The 17,949-nt window shown below is 43.2% G+C and overlaps 1 protein-coding gene across 5 annotated transcripts in view; it reads left to right on the top strand.

Annotated features, from left to right (window-relative positions):
- Window positions 1-17,949, top strand: part of unc79 (unc-79 homolog, NALCN channel complex subunit) — a 199,382-nt gene that overhangs the window by 32,425 nt on the left and 149,008 nt on the right. For all 5 annotated transcript variants that reach the window (XM_033027737.1, XM_033027736.1, XM_033027733.1 and 2 more), the window contains exon 11: window positions 9,735-9,763. In XM_033027737.1, coding sequence (XP_032883628.1) covers window positions 9,735-9,763 — 29 coding nt within the window. The remainder of the gene's footprint in view (window positions 1-9,734; window positions 9,764-17,949) is intronic.

Below are 17,949 nucleotides of genomic sequence, written 5' to 3'. Positions count from 1 at the left end.
CCGAAATCAGATTTTTTTTGCCATTTTGCTAAAAGGTCGTGCTATTTTCTCTAGTTGTACCAATGACGTTTTCTATGTTAACACGTTAATATTAATGTTATTATTAACATGTTAACATAGCATAACTTACAAGAAAACATCCACCACCGGTGCGAAGCCAGGGGCGCCACCATCGGTCGTTCATTCGTTCATGCCGCTGCCCGCTGGTTCAGTCTTCTCCAAGATCTATTTAAGAAAGAACTGCAAATGGTGAAATCGAAGGTAGACAATAAATGTTGGAGAAACTCATCAGCATCTATGGAGAGAAGGAATAGGCGACGTTTCGGGTCGAGACCCTTCTTCAGACAGATGTGGGTGGGGGGGGGCGGGAAAAATAAAGGAAGAGGCAGAGACAGTAGGACTAGAAGGAGAGCTGGGAAGGGGGAGGAGGGAGAAGACAAGGGCTATCTAAAATTAGAGAAGTTAATGTTGATACCGCTGGGGTGTAGACTACCCAAGCAAAATACACAACCTTGTCTCCTCACTTCATTTACTGTTGGCTCCAGTCACAAGTCTGAGTTTTTGAGTGATCTGTGCAAGGCGTTCATTGATGCTGGAATACCACTGTGGAAATTGGAAAACAAATCTCTCAGAGGTTTTTTAGAGAAATACACAGAGGAATATATACCAAGCGAGTCATCATTATGGAAAAATTATGTTGACAGCAACTTCAACATTGTTGTGCAGAAAATTAGATATGAAGTTGCACGCAACATAATATGGATCTCAATAGATGAGACAACCAATACTGTGGGGAGATATGCTGCCAATGTGGTCATCGGTACACTGGAGGCAGGTCAACCATCAAAGGAGTATTTGTCGACATCGGAAGTATTGGAGAAGTCAAACAACTCAACTATTGCTCAGTTGTTTACATCTTCACTTGCTATACTTTGGCCAGAAGGTATAAAACACGAGAATGTTCTTCTGTTTGTGACTTAAAGTTTTATTCCCCAAAATGTTGCACTTGACATGCTTAGCTGAAGGACTTCATAGAATTGCCGAGCACATACCTAGCTTGTTTCCAAATGTCGATCGCCTAGTTTCCAATGTCAAGAAAATCTTCCTCAAAGAACCGTCACATGTGCAGTTGTTCAAGGAAATGGCACCTGAGAATGGCTACCTCCTCAGCCTGTTTTGACTAGGTGGGGTACATGGCTCTCTGCTGTACTCTACTATGCAGCAAATTTTGAAAAGATAAAAGAAATCGTTGACTGTTTTGAAGAAGAAGAATCTGCTGCAGTCAGGATCGTCAGTGAAATCATGCAGAGAAAGTCCCTCCACCACGATCTTGTGTTTATTGCTTCCAATTTAGCAAACTTCCCACAGCTATCACTTCCCTTGAGAAATGTGGTGAAACATTAGTGAATAACTTGCAGGTTTTCAACAAAGTAACTGACAATATTCTTAAAGTTCCTGGTGATGTAGGTAAAGATATCCAAGGAAAATGTGAGAGAGTGATTTTAGCGAACAAAGATATTGAAGAAATAGAAAACTTAGCTATAGTTCTCAAAGGTAGTTGTAATGCACAAGATATCGATATGAAAATAGAGTCTAGAGGTAGAAATAAGTTTTTCACAACTGACGTGAATTGGCCAAGATAGACTGGCAATTGATTCTTAAAGGGTTGACGGTGGATATGCAATGGAAGGCATTTAAAGACTGCATGGATGAACTACAACAATTGTTCATCCCAGTTTGGCAAAATAATAAATCGGGGAAGGGAGTGCATCCATGGATAACAAGGCAAATCAGGGATAGTATCAAAACAAAAGATGAAACATACAAATTAGCCAGAAAAAGCAGCCTACCAGAGGACTGGGAGAAATTCAGTCCAGCAGAGGAGGACAAAGGGCTTAATTAGGAAAGGGAAAATAGATTATGAAAGAAAACTGGCAGGGAACATAAAAACTGACTGCAAAAGTTTTTATAGATATGTGAAGAGAAAAAAATTAGTTAAAACAAATGTAGGTCCCTTGCAGTCAGAAACAGGTGAATTGATCATAGGGAACAAGGACATGGCAGACCAATTGAATAACTACTTTGGTTCTGTCTTCACTAAGGAAAACTTAAATAATCTGCTGAAAATAGCAGGGGACCGGGGGTCAAATGAGATGGAGGAACTGAGTGAAATCCAGGTTAGCCGGGAAGTGGTGTTAGGTAAATTGAATGGATTAAAGGCCGATAAATCCCCAGGGCCAGATAGGCTGCATCCCAGAGTACTTAAGGGAGTAACCCGAGAAATAGTGGATGCATTAGTGATAATTTTTCAAAACTCTTTAGATTCTGGAGTAGTTCTTGAGGATTGGAGGGTAGCTAATGTAACCCCACTTTTTAAAAAGAGAGGGAGAGAGAAAACGGGGAATTACAGACCAGTTAGTCTAACATCGGTAGTGGGGAAACTGCTAGAGTCAGTTATTAAAGATGGGATAGCAGCACATTTGGAAAGTGGTGAAATCATTGGACAAAGTCAGCATGGATTTATGAAAGGTAAATCATGTCTGACAAATCTTATAGAATATTTAGAGGATGTAACTAGTAGAGTGGATAAGGGAGAACCAGTGGATGTGTTATATCTGGACTTTCAGAAGGCTTTCGACAAGGTCCCACATAAGAGATTAGTATACAAACTTAAAGCATACGGTATTGGGGGTTCAGTATTGATGTGGATAGAGAACTGGCTGGCAGACAGGAAGCAAAGAATAGGAGTAAACGGGTCCTTTTCACAATGGCAGGCAGTGACTAGTGGGGTACCACAAGGCTCAGTTCTGGGACCCCAGCTATTTACGATATATATTAATGATTTGGACGAGGGAATTGAATGCAACATCTCCAAGTTTGCGGATGACACGAAGCTGGGGGGCAGTGTTAGCTGTGAGGAGGATGCTAGGAGGCTGCAAGGTGACTTGGATAGGCTGGGTGAGTGGGCAAATGCATGGCAGATGCAGTATAATGTGGATAAATGTGAGGTTATCCACTTTGGTGGCAAAAACAGGAAAGTAGATTATTATCTGAATGGTGGCCGATTAGGAAAGGGGGTGATGCAACGAGACCTGGGTGTCATGGTACACCAGTCATTAAAAGTAGGCATGCAGGTGCAGCAGGCAGTGAAGAAGGCGAATGGTATGTTAGCATTCATAGCAAAAGGATTTGAGTACAGGAGCAGGGAGGTTCTACTGCAGTTGTACAGGGTCTTGGTGAGACCACACCTGGAGTATTGCGTACAGTTTTGGTCTCCTGATCTGAGGAAGGACATTCTTGCCATAGAGGGAGTACTGAGGAGGTTCACCAGACTGATTCCTGGGATGTCAGGACTTTCATATGAAGAAAGACTGGATAGACTCGGTTTGTACTCACTAGAATTTAGAAGATTGAGAGGGGATCTTATAGAAATGTACAAAATTCTTAAGGGGTTGGACAGGCTAGATGCAGGAAGATTTTTATGCCTTTTTTTGTCAATAAATGCTTTTTTCGTGTCTTTTTGTAATTTTATTATGCCTTCTTGCCTGCCTATTTCAGAATTTTTTAGTGCTAAACATCCTGGCTCTGGTTATAACCAAGTAAGGGATTATTATTGTACAAGTACTAGAAACAAACAATTATAGTTGTTGGTCAAGACACAAAAGGACACAAAGTGCTGGAGCAACACAGTAGGTCAGGCAGTGTGGATAGGTGACGTTTCGGGTCGGGACCCTTCTTCAGACTCTCAGCCCGGAACTGGGTTCCAGGTGCATTGACGGCCCCCGCCTACTGGCCGGGGAGAGGTGAGGATCGTGGAGTCATTGGTCGCGGCCCGCAGGAGGCCAGAGTGCAGGCAAGGTGGGGCGGCGGCAGCAGGCGCAGTCTGGAAGAGGTCAGGGAGGTGTTGTGGGTGGGGGTGGCAGCAGTAGATCAGACCTGGAATCAGCTGGGGAGGCGTTGCGGACCAGGGGTGGCAGCAGTAGGTAGTGTGTAGGAAGGAACTGGAGGTACACAAAATTGCTGGGGAAACTCAGCGGGTGCAGCAGCATCTATGGAGCGAAGGAAATAGGCGACGTTTCGGGCCGAAACCCTTCTTCAGACTGATGGGGGGTGGGGGGGGGGGGAAAGAAAGAGGGAAAAGGGGAGGAGGAGGAGGAGCCCGAGGGCGGGCGGATGGGAGGGTGGGAGGAGACAGCTAGAGGGTTAAGGAAGGGGAGGAGACAGCAAGGGCTAGCCAAATTGGGAGAATTCTATGTTAATGCCATAAGGACGCAAGGTCCCCAGACGGAATATGAGGTGCTGTTCCTCCAATTTCCGCTGTTGCTCACTCTGGCAATGGAGGAGACCCAGGACAGAGAGGTCGGATTGGGAATGGGAGGGGGTGTTGAAGTGCTGAGCCACCGGGAGGTCAGGTAGGTTATTGCGGACTGAGCGGAGTTGTTCGGCGAAACGATCGCCCAACCTACGCTTGGTCTCACCGATGTAAATCAGCTGACATCTAGAGCAGCGGATGCAGTAGATGAGGTTGGAGGAGATACAGGTGAACCTTTGTCGCACCTGGAACGACTGCTTGGGACCTTGGATGGAGTCGAGGGGGGAGGTGAAGGGACAGGTGTTGCATTTCTTGCGGTTGCAACGGAAAGGGCCGGGGGTGGGGGTGGTGCGGGAGGGAAGGGAAGAATTGACGAGGGAGTTGCGGAGGGAGCGGTCTTTGCAGAAGGCAGACATGGGGGGAGATGGGAAGATGTGGCGAGTGGTGGGGTCACGTTGGAGGTGGCGGAAATGGCGGAGGATTATGTGTTGTATTTGCCGGCTGATGGGGTGAAAGGTGAGGACCAGAGGGACTCTGCCCTTGTTGCGTGTGCGGGGATGGGGAGAGAGAGCAGTGTTACGGGGTATGGATGAGACCCTGGTGTGAGCCTCATCTATGGTGGCGGAGGGGAATCCCCGTTCCCTGAAGAACGAGGACATTTCCGATGCCCTGGTATGAAATGTCTCATCCTGGGAACAGATGCGGCGTAGGCGGAGGAATTGGGAGTAGGGGATGGAGTCTTTACAGGGGGCAGGGTGGGAAGACGTGTAGTCCAGATAGCCATGTGAGTCAGTGGGTTTGTAATGTATGTCGGTCAGGAGTCTGTCCCCTGCGATGGAGATGGTGAGGTCAAGTAATGGTAGGGACGTGTCGGTAATCGTCCAGGTGTATTGGAGTGCCGGATGGAAGTTGGTGGTGAAGTGGATGAAGTCAGTCAGTTGTGTGTAGGTGCAGGAGGTGGCGCCAAAGCAGTCGTCAATGTAACGGAGGTAGAGGTCGGGGATGGGGCCCTGGTACGTCTCGAACATGGATTGTTCAACGTACCCGACAAAGAGGCAGGCGTAGCTGGGGCCCATGCGTGTGCCATAGCTACGCCTTGTGTTTGGAGGAAATGGGAGGAGTCAAATGTAAAGTGCTGGTTTCTGGAGGTGCTGGTTTCAATCAAGGATCGACACAAAATGCTGGAGTAACTGAGCAGGACAGGCAGCATCTCTGGAGGGAAGGAATGGGTGACGTTTCGGGTCGAGATCCTTCTTCAGACTGAGAGTCAGGGGAGGGGAGATACAGAGATAAGGATGTATAATGTGTGAGAACGGGAGATCAAGGTGATCAGGGAAAATGTTAAATAGATCATTGTAACTGGTTAATTTGGATGATCAGCCATGATCAGATTAAATGGCGGTGCAGGCTCGAAGGGCCGAATGGCCTACTCCTGCACCTATTTTCTATGTATCTGTGTATCTATGAGAAGGTAACAATGAAGCAAACAGAGATAAAATGTAATCGGGGCCTGTCAGACTGGTCAGAGAACTGGGAAGGGGAGGGATGGGGAGAGAGCAAAAGCAAGGGATAGAGTGGCATTAGTCGGTCTGGACTGGCCTGGGGATGGCATTGGCAGCCCGGTCTGGAAGGTCGGTAGGTCTGTTTGCTATAATTGAAATCTGTTATAAAGAGGTGCGTTAAATCGAGGTTTTACTGTACTGCCTTAAGGATACTGCAGTACCTAGATGATTGCATCTACAAGCAGGCTTGTACGTGATTTAAAAAACAACAACAACTAAATCTTAATTTCCTCTTCGCAACTTTCCACTGCAATAAAAGAAGCATCTCGTTGTTGAATACCAGACTTTTTTTATTATTAGTCCTTCAAGTCAATCTGGGAATTGGCATAAAGTGTAGGATTGTCTGTGGTTCCAAAATCATCTGCAATTGATGAATTGTGGACTGGCCGTTAAGGTTCTATCCTGCCACTTGTTTGGATAGGATTAGATTTGTTTTAGTGATTCTTTAATGTGCATTAACTCAATAATTATTATTTTGTTTGGACAGGGTCTTTTGTTTTGAAGAGCTTTCCTGATCTGAAACACATGTTTTTAAAGTCTATTTTAATGTTAATTTCTTTTGAAGTATTGGAAGCTGACCAGAGATGTCAGCAGCAATTTAGTAGCTGATTCTCTATCTGAAGAACAAATAAAACAATAAAAGTTGTTTTGATTTCTTCTGGTTGGTTTATTATTATTATCACATGTACTGAGCTACAGTGAAAAACAGCTTTGAGTTTAGTTGTGCCAATGTATTGCTTCCAATGTGGCATGACAGGACAATGGTGAAGCAATGGGTTTAATGCTTTGTGAGATATATTGTGAATTTGAAAGATATTGTTTAAATACAAGTTATTCTTTTTAAACACACATTTAAAAAAATCTTAAATGCTCCATTTCTAAGTTATGTAGACATATTAATCCAGGAATTGAAAGGCCTCCAAATTAAATGCATGCTGTATATGCCTAATTAGATTTGAGGCATAAAACTGTAAGATTGGCTGGCTGCTGAGGTCATCCGGTGATGTGGAGTTTGGGGCCTGGTGGTGGAGAAAGGAAGCTGTCAGTGGCCAATGAATTAATAACATTCTGTTAAGTAAAGATAAGATTAAATTTGTTTTTCACGAGGCAGCCTGATGTGGTCCCTTTATGAATCATTGATCTAGCTGGCATATTTCCGACAGAGATGACGTTACCATGCATGGTATGTAAGGAGGAACTGCAGATGCTAGTTAAACTGAAGACAGACACAAAAAGCTGGAGTAACTCAGCGGGTCAAGCAGCATCTCTGGAGAAAAGGAATAGGTGACATTTTGGGTCGAGACCCTACTTTGGACTGAAATGTCTCGACCTGAAACATCACCTATTCCTTTCATCCAGAGAAGCTGTCTGACCCGCTGAGTTACTCCAGCTTTTTGTGTCTATCAACATTCATGGCCTGTGCTGCGGTCAGCCATGGGACCTATAATGGATTAGATGTTAGGTTGCGACCAATGTTGGCAATGGCTATAACACCAATTCTTGAACAATGGTTGGAATGACCATTTGAAGTGACATGCACACTGTATGTAGTGAGTGGCACTGATCAAATATACTTGTAAACATTCCCCAAGGCAGAGATATCTAAAACTAGACAGATTTAGCAATGGCATAAAAGGTTTTGGGATCTAAGGGAGCACTGTTCATCCAGTGAGTGGTTGGAATAAGGAATGCACTGCCGAGTGGAGGCAGGCATACTCTCAACATTTAATAGTATCTAAATGAATGCAGGGGCTCCCTGGGTTAGGGAAGACCTGACTTTTGGAAATCTTACTTTGCGTAAATTCTCCCATAACTTTTTAAAGGATTTTTCAAAAAGGAAAAATTAGTCACATAATTGCACACATCTTCAGGGGTTATACAAAAGGGGTATCAACTAGATAACTCAAAAGGTAATCAGTTGCAAAAAAAAAAGAGTTTACATGCAGCCTCCCAGAAGCAAATGGCGAGATGACTTGTGTTTAAGAACGCAGTTTTCCAGTTCACAGTGGGTGGCCACTAAAGAGATTTGCTTTGGAATCTGACCAGGAAATCATTCCCATTGATACTTCATTGAAGCTCCACAGCACGGAAACAGGCCCTTTGGCCCAACTGGTCCATGCCAACCAAGTGGAATAACAAAGCCTTCCTGGACATGGCCCATATCCTTCAATCTTTTCTATCCATCCACCTGCCTATCTTTGAAATGTCGTAATTGTACCCGCTTCTGCCACTTCCTTTGGCGGCCCATTCCATGCATGCAATGCAATTCAATTCAATTCAATTCAATTCAACTTTAATGTCATTGCACAAATACTGAGTATGGGTACAACGAAATGCAGTTTAGCGTCAGTCCGTAGTAGTAGTGCAATATAGAAATTTAAAAAAAAGAAGATACAGAATAATCAAAAATACAGAATAATTAAACAATGGGGACGGAGGGACCGGAGAAATCTATCGGCGGGACTCCGAGTTCAGCAATGTGATGGTATAATTGTAGAAGCTGTTCCTCATCCTACTGGTACGAGACCTGAGGCTCCTGTACCGTCTCCCTGATGGGAGGAGGGCAAACAGTCCATGGTTGGGGTGGGAGGGGTCTTTAATGATCTTCCCAGCCCGTCTCAGACACGGTTTTCGGTGGAGGGCATCCATGGCAGGGAGCGGGGCACCGATGATGTGCTGCGCGGTTATCACCACCCGTTGTAGTGCCTTCCTGTCCGCAACAGTGCAGCTGCTGTACCATACCGTGAAGCAGGCGGTCAGGATGCTCTCGATGGTACAGCGGTAGAAGTTGGTCAGTATCTGGGGGGACAGGTGGGCTTTCTTGAGCCTCCTCAGGAAGTAAAGGCGCTGCTGTGCCTTTTTGATCAGCTTGGAGGTGTTGAGGGACCAGGACAAATCCTCCGAGATATGTACCCCGAGGAATTTGTAGCTGGAGACGCGCTCCACCTCAGTCCCGTTTATATGGATGGGGGTATGTCTGCCTCCTCTGACCTTCCTGAAGTCGACAATAATTTCCTTCGCCTTCTTGGAGTTGAGGACGAGGTTATTGTTGGCACACCAGGTTGTCAGGTGCTGGACCTCCTCTCTGTAGGCTGACTCATCGTTGTCACTGATCAGTCCTACCACCGTTCTTTGTGTGAGAAAGTTGCCTCTGGCTATCCTTTTTAAATCTATCCCCTCTCAACCTAAACTAATGCCTTGCACTTTTTTGAATCTCTTACCTTAGGGAAAAATACTGAGGCTATTCACCTTATTTATCCCCTTCACGATTCTACATATTTATATAAGATCACCCCTCAGCCTTCAACAATCCAGGGGAAAAAGACCCAGACTTTCCAGCCACCCCTCATATCTCATGCCCTCCAGATCATACTTGTAAATCCTTTTTGCACCCTTTCTACAGCAGGGTGACCAGAACTGTACATGGTGCTCAAAATGTGGCCTTCATTCCTAACCTGTTTTCGGATAGTTCTCAGGAATGGATTCCTTACATAACATGAGGACTGCCTTATCTTTATTCAATAGAGTTTAGAGGCCATGCCAATTGTTACGATATGGAATAGTATAGACATGTACTTTTTGATGGTAAGCATGGATGTGGTGGGCTGGAAGGCCTTTCTTTCTTGTTGAATATCAATGTAAATAGAGAGACATCATGTTGCCCACATATTGGGTTCTCCAGAGAATCTGCAGTTATTAAACGATTATTTCCATATGTTTACTTATTTATAGCTGTTTGATTAAAGCATTGGCAGAATTTTATTGTGCAAATTTGGTCATCTGCCTCTTGATGCTCAATCCTACAATGATTGCGATTTGTTTAGAGGAGTTAATTTGTTTGTATTTCTTCACCTTTGCAGCTGAAATTTCTGCTATTTGTCAGAAGAAGGTAAGAAAAGTTTTGGTTTTGGTTTTGGTTTTCATCTTGTGATTCATTGTCATGTTTCTGCCAGCTTATTCCAAGATGCAGTCATTTTTGTTTGATTGCCAAGTTACCGACTGCATTTACATTATAATATGTGCTCATGAGTTTGCCAGTGTTTCAGGCAACTACATTGGTAAAAAATCCAATGATTGCAAATTTATGAGTTAATGGAATGGGAGTGAACACTAGGCTAAAATGTATTCATAGAAACATAGACATAGAAAATAGGTGCAGGTGGAGGCCATTCGGCCCTTCGAGCCAGCACCGCCATTCATTGTGATCATGGCTGATCGTCCCCAATCAATAACCCGTGCCTGCCTTTTCCCCATATCCCTTGATTCCACTAGCCCTTAGAGCTCTAACTCTATTCCACCTGCACAGGATATATGCCATGCCCAAGATACTATTCTGTTACTATATTCAGCAAAATAAAGTTACACTACATGCAGGTTATTAATCTATATTACTAAAACTCTGTTCTTGACCGGTTTTGGCCTTCTGTGCTGCGGTTTCCGAGAGTACGCCGCCACCTACGGCCGTCATTTTTGGCCACCTCGCTCAGAGCCCCCCTCCGCCGCATGTGTGCCGAGGATTTTTCCCGTCGATGAAAATTGACAGAGATATTAATGTTTTTACAACATTCCCCATTCTCACTGCTGCCCCTGCTGGAGGGAGGGGGAAGGACTATAAAACCAGGAAGTGGTGTGCCTCAATCAGTCTCTGCAAGTGGTGTGCCTCAATCAGAGCTTTGAATGACACTGACAAATGTCTACAGCACTGTGAGTACCCTTAATTTGGTTTGAAAATGAAAATATGGTTAGAGGTAAAAAAGCACTGCCTGCAAACGGTTGTTTGGGTTTGGGTTGAAGTAAAAAGGCACTCTCTCCCCCCCCCCCCCCCTCCCTCTCCTCTCCCCCCCTCCCTCTCCTCTCCCCCCTCTCCTCACTCATCACTCATTCCTTCTTTCCAGAGATGCTCTCTGCCCCGCTGAGTTACACCAGCATTTTGTGTCTGCCTTTTATTTAAACCAGCATCTGCAGTTCTTTCCTACACAGTTACTAGATTAAGGCATCTTGATGCAGATTAACCAAAGCCAAGAGGAGTTGGGTTGTATGAACTATATGTATTGCTTGAAACATTGCAACTCTTAATTGCAGCAATAATCTAATATTTCCTTTAAAAATATGATTATACTTGCATCTTTAGTATATATAATATATATATTATGCATGCGGAAGATGCTGGATGTGCATTCTTTCTTATATTGACCCAATCTTGCTTTGCTTTCACATACAATATTTTGCATTGCAGATTGGAAATTCATGCTTTAACCATGCCGATTTTATGAGTTGTATGTCATTCATGACTTTGACCACGAAAACAAAATGATGAATAGAAATGTTATCTGTTTTTTATGTTACCTTTATGCAGATTTGGTCTGCTTTATGAAGCAGTCATTTGTTCTGTAATGTAATTCAATATAATGGCAACAACATTCTTGAGAGGTTAAGTAGATGCAGAAAAATGGATAAATAACAGTTTGGACAGAGAGAAAAAGGATCCATGAAACAAAACAAATCTGTCCTTGGTTTAAAAGGGTACTGTAAATGTTTTGCACAATCAAATTTTCCTCTACTGCACAAACTTTCCATTACTGTTGTCGGAAATGTAAGTTATGGATTTAAAAAAAGTTTTCGTTGGCATGCGAAACAAAGATCATTTTTGTGTAAATGCTTGATGAAAAACTGCAATGAAGTAATCTTATATAGTGAAAGCATAAACTTGATTTTAACTTACGCAAGAACTCAAAATTTAAAGTGACCACCTCTATGGTCTAGTTTTCGTAGATTTTTATTATTTTGTGGAAAGGTTTATAAATGAGATTTTTTATTTTACCATTTGCCATTAGCCACACTGCTCATCTTTCTGCTTAATGTCATCAACGTGATGAGGAACTGCAATTATGCTTTTTTTAAAAGAAAACAATTGAATGCCATTGAGCTTTGAATACTTACCAGTCTTTACCTTTGAAGTATTGTGTTTTAATATTTGCATATCCAGAATAAGATTGTCTTATCGGGTAAGATATTCAGTCTTAGAGTGAGGAGATAGTGCTGGTAATGTATGCACATTCAGTGTACTGTGTACAGTTTTTATCATTGCAATGCAGGAAGGACATTATGATCATTGATGACGTTCAGAAGAAAATTACAAAGACATGGCCAGGTGTAAAGAGATGGGTTGGGTTACCATTGTTTCTTCTGGAAAGGCAGTGGGAGCAGAATCTCATGACAAATTAAATAATTTCCTTGATGAGTACTTAGTTTAGTTTTGAAATATAGTGTGGAAACAGACCCACTGAATCTGCACCGACCAACAATCACCGATACACTAATTTTATCCTACACACTAGGGAGAATTTACAGAGGCCTATTAACCTACAAACCTGCACATCTTTGTGATGTGGGAGGAAACAAGAGCACCTGGAGAAAACTCATGCAGTCGCAGGGAGAACGTGCAAACTACGTACAATCAGCACCCGTAGTCAAGATCGAACCTGGGTCTCTGGGGCTGTCAGGCAGCAACACTACCGCTACACTGTGTCACTGATTAAAAGCGTTAAAGAGTCGAGGCCTATGTATTAAGTAGAGGTGGACTTAGGCTAAGTAGCTGTTTGTTAGATAGCTTTGAATGTTCAGCAAAATGTGTTGTAGATTTATAAGCTGCTGTGAATGATCCAAAATAGCAGATAGTGTACTATTGCCACAGCATTTAAATTTTGTATTATGTTATGAACAGTGGATTCTTTAAGATTTAATAATAATAATAATGGGTGGGATTTATATAGCGCCTTTCTAATACTCAAGGCGCTTTACATCGCATTATTCATTCACTCCTCAGTCACACTCGGTGGTGGTAAGCTACTTCTGTAGCCACAGCTGCCCTGGGGCAGACTGACGGAAGCGTGGCTGCCAATCTGCGCCTACGGCCCCTCCGACCACCACCAATCACTCACACATATTCGCACACAGGCAAAGGTGGGTGAAGTGTCTTGCCCAAGGACACAACGACAGTATGCACTCCAAGCGGGATTCGAACCGGCTACCTTCCGGTTGCCAGCCGAACACTTAGCCCATTGTGCCATCTGTCGTCCCAAATTTAGTTTCTTAAAGTCTCAATACTATTGAGACATCCTGGATGATTCTCTCTGGAACATCGGAGGCTAAGGGGAGACCTGATAGAATTGTATGAAATTATGAGAAGCATAGGTAGGGTAAAGAGTCAGAAACTTTTTCTCTATCAAAGACTGGAGGGCATAGCTTTAAGGTGATAGGAGCAAAGTACAAAGGAGGTGTGTGGGGCATGTTTTTTACACAGAGAGTGTTGGGTGCTTGGAATGTCCTGCCAAGGGTAGTGGTGGAGACAGATACGAAGGTGGCATTCGAGAGTTTGTGGCTCGCATGCAAGTAGTCGCCTGGGCTGGGTGCCATGCGTAGATATGCAGGGAGAGGAGATTGTGTGCAGGTAGAGGACATTAATTTAACTTGGCATCAGGTTCAGCACGGGCATTGTGGGCGGAAGGATCTGTACCTGTGCTATACTGTACGTTGCATGTTCTATAGGATGCTTACAAATAATCATTATTTGAGTAGGATAGTATAATCATTGTTATTGACTTTCTTTTTACATTTTTATGTCCAACAGTTATTTCCAAAGTTCGTTTTGTTAAATTTCCTTTTGCATAATTTATCAGGCCTTTAATGCTACAAAAAATAATATGTTCCTTACTATTAATGTTGTATCTGCTTTAAATCACCATCATCTATTATATCCTCCTCATTTGCACACTATGTAGCTATAGTGTGGGAAATCTAATACTTACTGCCAGTCATAACATTTAGTGCTACCATTGGCATCAATTTATAAAAAAACTCCTACCAACACAAACCACCATAAAATCTTAGAAAGAAAACATCACAGTACATACAAACTGAAAAGATTTTAACTGTGAACCATCGTCCGATGCAATTTCTGCATCATTGTTTGACAAGATAGATCTTAATTTTTCTATCTTACAATCACGTGACCTATTTTATGTTTAAACTGTCCATGTCTTCCCTATGATCTGTATGGAGCTACTGCAATGGCCTTCGAAGTCACTTCCATACCTGGAATGCTGCTTTAAGATGTTGTATTCTGCAGTTCTAGCATGCTGCATCTACTATTAGATCCTCTCTATCTTTAGCTTCCACTACCACTACTTTCATATATACTCTCGCCAAGTATTCTGCCACAGGTTCAGCTTGCAATATCCTATTTAGTCATATATAAGACAATATTTACATCCATGCTTTCTACAGATAAAGCTTTTTGTTGCTCTGACCCAGGGCTCTTTCAGAAAATTATCTACTTCCCCTTCATTGAGCCCCAACGATTTAGTTTCCAGAGATTCACCATCCACTGTGAGAAGTTGGTTCACTTTTACCTCTGCTTTTAGCACCCATCCCTTAACCTTGTAACTATGTCCCTCATTTGAGATACTTCCACAAGTTTTGTCTTGGCCATAAGTATTAGCCTAAGGTTTTGAGAGATTTTCACGCGGTAAAATAATGAAAGTAACCCAACACAATTGTCCTAGTCCCAGCTATCTCTTTGATAAAATGTAATAACCAAAGGAACATATAACATTATTAAGGGTTTGGACACGCTAGAGGCAGGAAACATGTTCCCGATGTTGGGGAGTCCAGAACCAGGGGCCACAGTTTAAGAATAAGGGATAAGCCATTTAGAACGGAGATGAGGCTTTTTGACACAGAGGGTTGAGAATCTGTGGAATTCTCTGCCTCAGAAGGCAGTGGAGGCCAATTCTCTGGATGCTTTCAAGAGAGAGTTAGATAGATAGTGGAGTCAGGGGCTATGGGGAGAAGGCAGGAACGGGATACTGATTGCGGATGATCATCCATGATCATGTTGAATGGCGGAGCTGGTTCGAAGGGCCGAATGGCCTACTCCTGCACCTATTGTCTATTGTCTATAGTCTATTGAAAGTGGATATGAAAACGGTGGAGGTTCTTCATAATAATGAAGTGTGAACAGCTTTGTGGATCTGCTGTCCAAAGTAATTTGTAATGTGTTGAATTTTGTAGGATCGTGCAATTTAAATAGAATTGATATAAGACAGAATTTTTTACCATGTCCTTGGTGTGGTTTTGATAAAGGGGGTAAAGTTATTTTAATTATAAGATTGCAAATTCTTTAAATGTTCTCTTCAACAATGCAATCACTAGTAGACCTTTAGTTGTTAATCTATTTTTTTGCAATAAGACTGTAAGGTAAAATAATTAACTTCAAGTATTTAGTAGTTCCTTCAAGAGGAGAATGAATGATAATATTGGAATGCAGCTGCACAAGGTAGTATCCACTGGATAGGACAGGTTACGAGGGATATGGACCAAATGCGGGCAGGAGGGACTAGTGTAGCTGGGACACGTCGGCTGGTGTGGGCAAGTTGGGCCAAAGGGCCTGTTTCCACACTGTATCACTCTATGACTCTATGACACTGATGATTAAACCTGCACTTCCAGAAATAATCTAATCACGCGATATCATTAGTACGTCAGAATTTAGATATGTCCTGCTGTTTTTATGTGGGATACCTTGAAGCCAGTTACCAGAGGGATAGGAAAGATTAAAATGTTAATGATCTCCTTACAAGATTGTGAATGGTGAAAATAATTCTTCCCTTTTTGGAGGTTTCCCTTAAGGGGCTGTACCACTTGGGCGACCTAATCCGCGACTTCTGGCGAGTTTGCCCTCGACTCATACTCGAAGCATGGTCGACCTGAGGTCGTAAGAGGTCTTTGTAACTCACCTTCATGCTCGAGAGTAGTCCCCGTGTACTCGAGGCCTCAGCTAAGTCGCGGCGTATTTTTCAACGTGTTGAAATGGTAAATGGTAGGGAATTGAAGAATGCAGGTGAACAGAGGGATCTGGGAATAACTGTGCACAGTTTCCTGAAAGTGGAATCTCATGTAGATAGGGTGGTAAAGAAAGCTTTTGGTGTGCTGGCCTTTATAAATCAGAGCATTGAGTATAGAAGTTGGGATGTAATGTTAAAATTGTACAAGGCATTGGTGAGGCCAATTTTGGAGTATGGTGTACAATTTTGGTCGCCTAATTATAGGAAGGATGTCAACAAAATAGAGAGAATACAGAGGAGATTTACTAGAATGTTGCCTGGGTTTCAGCAACTAAGTTACAGAGAAAGGTTGAACAAGTTAGGGCTTTATTCTTTGGAGCGCAGAAGGTTAAGGGGGGACTTGATAGAGGTCTTTAAAATGATGAGAGGGATAGACAGAGTTGACGTGGATAAGCTTTTCCCACTGAGAGTAGGGAAGTTTCAAACAAGGGGACATGACTTGAGAATTAAGGGACAGAAGTTTAGGGGTAACATGAGGGGGAACTTCTTTACTCAGAGAGTGGTGGCTGTGTGGAATGAGCTTCCAGTGAAGGTGGTGGAGGCAGGTTCGTTTTTATCATTTAAAAATAAATTGGATAGTTATATGGACGGGAAAGGAATGGAGGGTTATGGTCTGAACGCAGGTGTATGGGACTAGGGGAGAATACGTGTTCGGCACGGACTAGAAGGGTCGAGATGGCCTGTTTCCGTGCTGTAATTGTTATATGGTTATATGGTGTTGAAAAATGCCCGCGAGTAAAAAAAGGTCACCATGGAAAAAATCGATACTTTTTTTACTTGTAGGTTTAGTCGTAGTAGGTCGTAGTAGGTCGGCATGTTAGTCGTAGGTAATCGAGGGTAGTCAAACGTAATCGCAGGTAGTCAAAGGTAGTCGTAGATAGTCTTCATCTGAGTCGAAGGGAGATCGAAGGAGGTCGTCTTCACTCCATTATTTGGTGTCCAATTTTCCCGAAGTTAGTCGTAGCTAGTCGTAGCTAGTCATCAACATAGTCGAAGGAGGTCTTCAACATGACATTTTTTCAAACTCTCCTAAACTCGCCAATTAGGTTGCCCAAGTGGGACAGCCCCTTTACTATCTTACACGACAGCTAATTTGCGCTTGGTGAAATATGTCGTGAATTTGCATTAAAAATCAAATATCCTTTAACATTTGATACCTTAGCAAAGAGTAAGGAAAAGGTCAGTAACTCGCTTTTAGAATTTATTTCTTTAATGGATGTTTTAAATATAAAACTGACAAATAATTTTTCATTATATAGCTTTTTAGTTCAGGTGGTGAGTTGTGTTTATGGGCATTGATTTGCATGTAGATTCCAAACCTGGCTCCAAATATAAAGGTTTTTAATTTTCACTTGATGAAGGGAAGATAGACTGAGCTGGTAACTAATCTGAGCTATCAAACACTTAGCTCAGAAACAGCAGAGCTCCGTTTCTGGAAATCTGAAATAATAATTACAAGTCCTGGAAAAAGTCAACAGGTTAGGCAGAGGGAAACAGAATCGTAACTTTGTAACAATTGAATTGAGATAATTTTATGGGTAAAATTGCAAATATTCTGGAACAGGATCGCACCTTCTGTTTGGTCGAACGGACTAGAGGAAGCAGCTGATTGGCTTGTAACCCGGGTAAGGCTTTATTGTATACGGATAAGGGGGAGAATGAGGGCCAGGGCAGTTTACTGTTCTGGATGTCAGATGTGGGAGGTCATGGAGTCGGAGTGCCCTCCAGACGTCCACATCTGCGCCAGGTGCGTCGAGATGGGGCTCCTAAGGGACCGTGTTAGGAACCTGGAACAGCAACTCGATGACCTCTGTCTGCTCAGGGAGAGCGAGGAGGCCATAGAAAGGAGTTACAGGGAGGTGGTCACTCCAAGACCACGGGAGACAGAAAACTGGGTCACAGTTAGGAAGGGCAACGGGCAGAGGCAGGGACTGGTGAGTACCCCGGTGGCTGTACACCTTGAAAATAAGTACTCATGTTTGAGTAAGGGTGGGGGAGACAGCCTACCTGGGGGCAGCGACAGCGGCCGGGCCTCTGGCACAAAGACCGGTCCTGTTGCTCAGAAGGGTAAGGAAAAGAAAAGGATGGCAATTGTAATAGGGGACTCTATAGTCAGGGGGGTCGGATAGGCGATCCTGTGGACGCAGACAGGAGACCCGGATGGTAGTTT

This window comes from Amblyraja radiata, chromosome 9 (genome assembly GCF_010909765.2).
Source record: "Amblyraja radiata isolate CabotCenter1 chromosome 9, sAmbRad1.1.pri, whole genome shotgun sequence".
Taxonomy (NCBI): Eukaryota; Metazoa; Chordata; class Chondrichthyes; order Rajiformes; family Rajidae; genus Amblyraja; species Amblyraja radiata.
The sequence above is the reverse complement of the archived record's forward strand: the minus strand, read 5'-3'. Positions and strand labels throughout refer to the sequence as shown.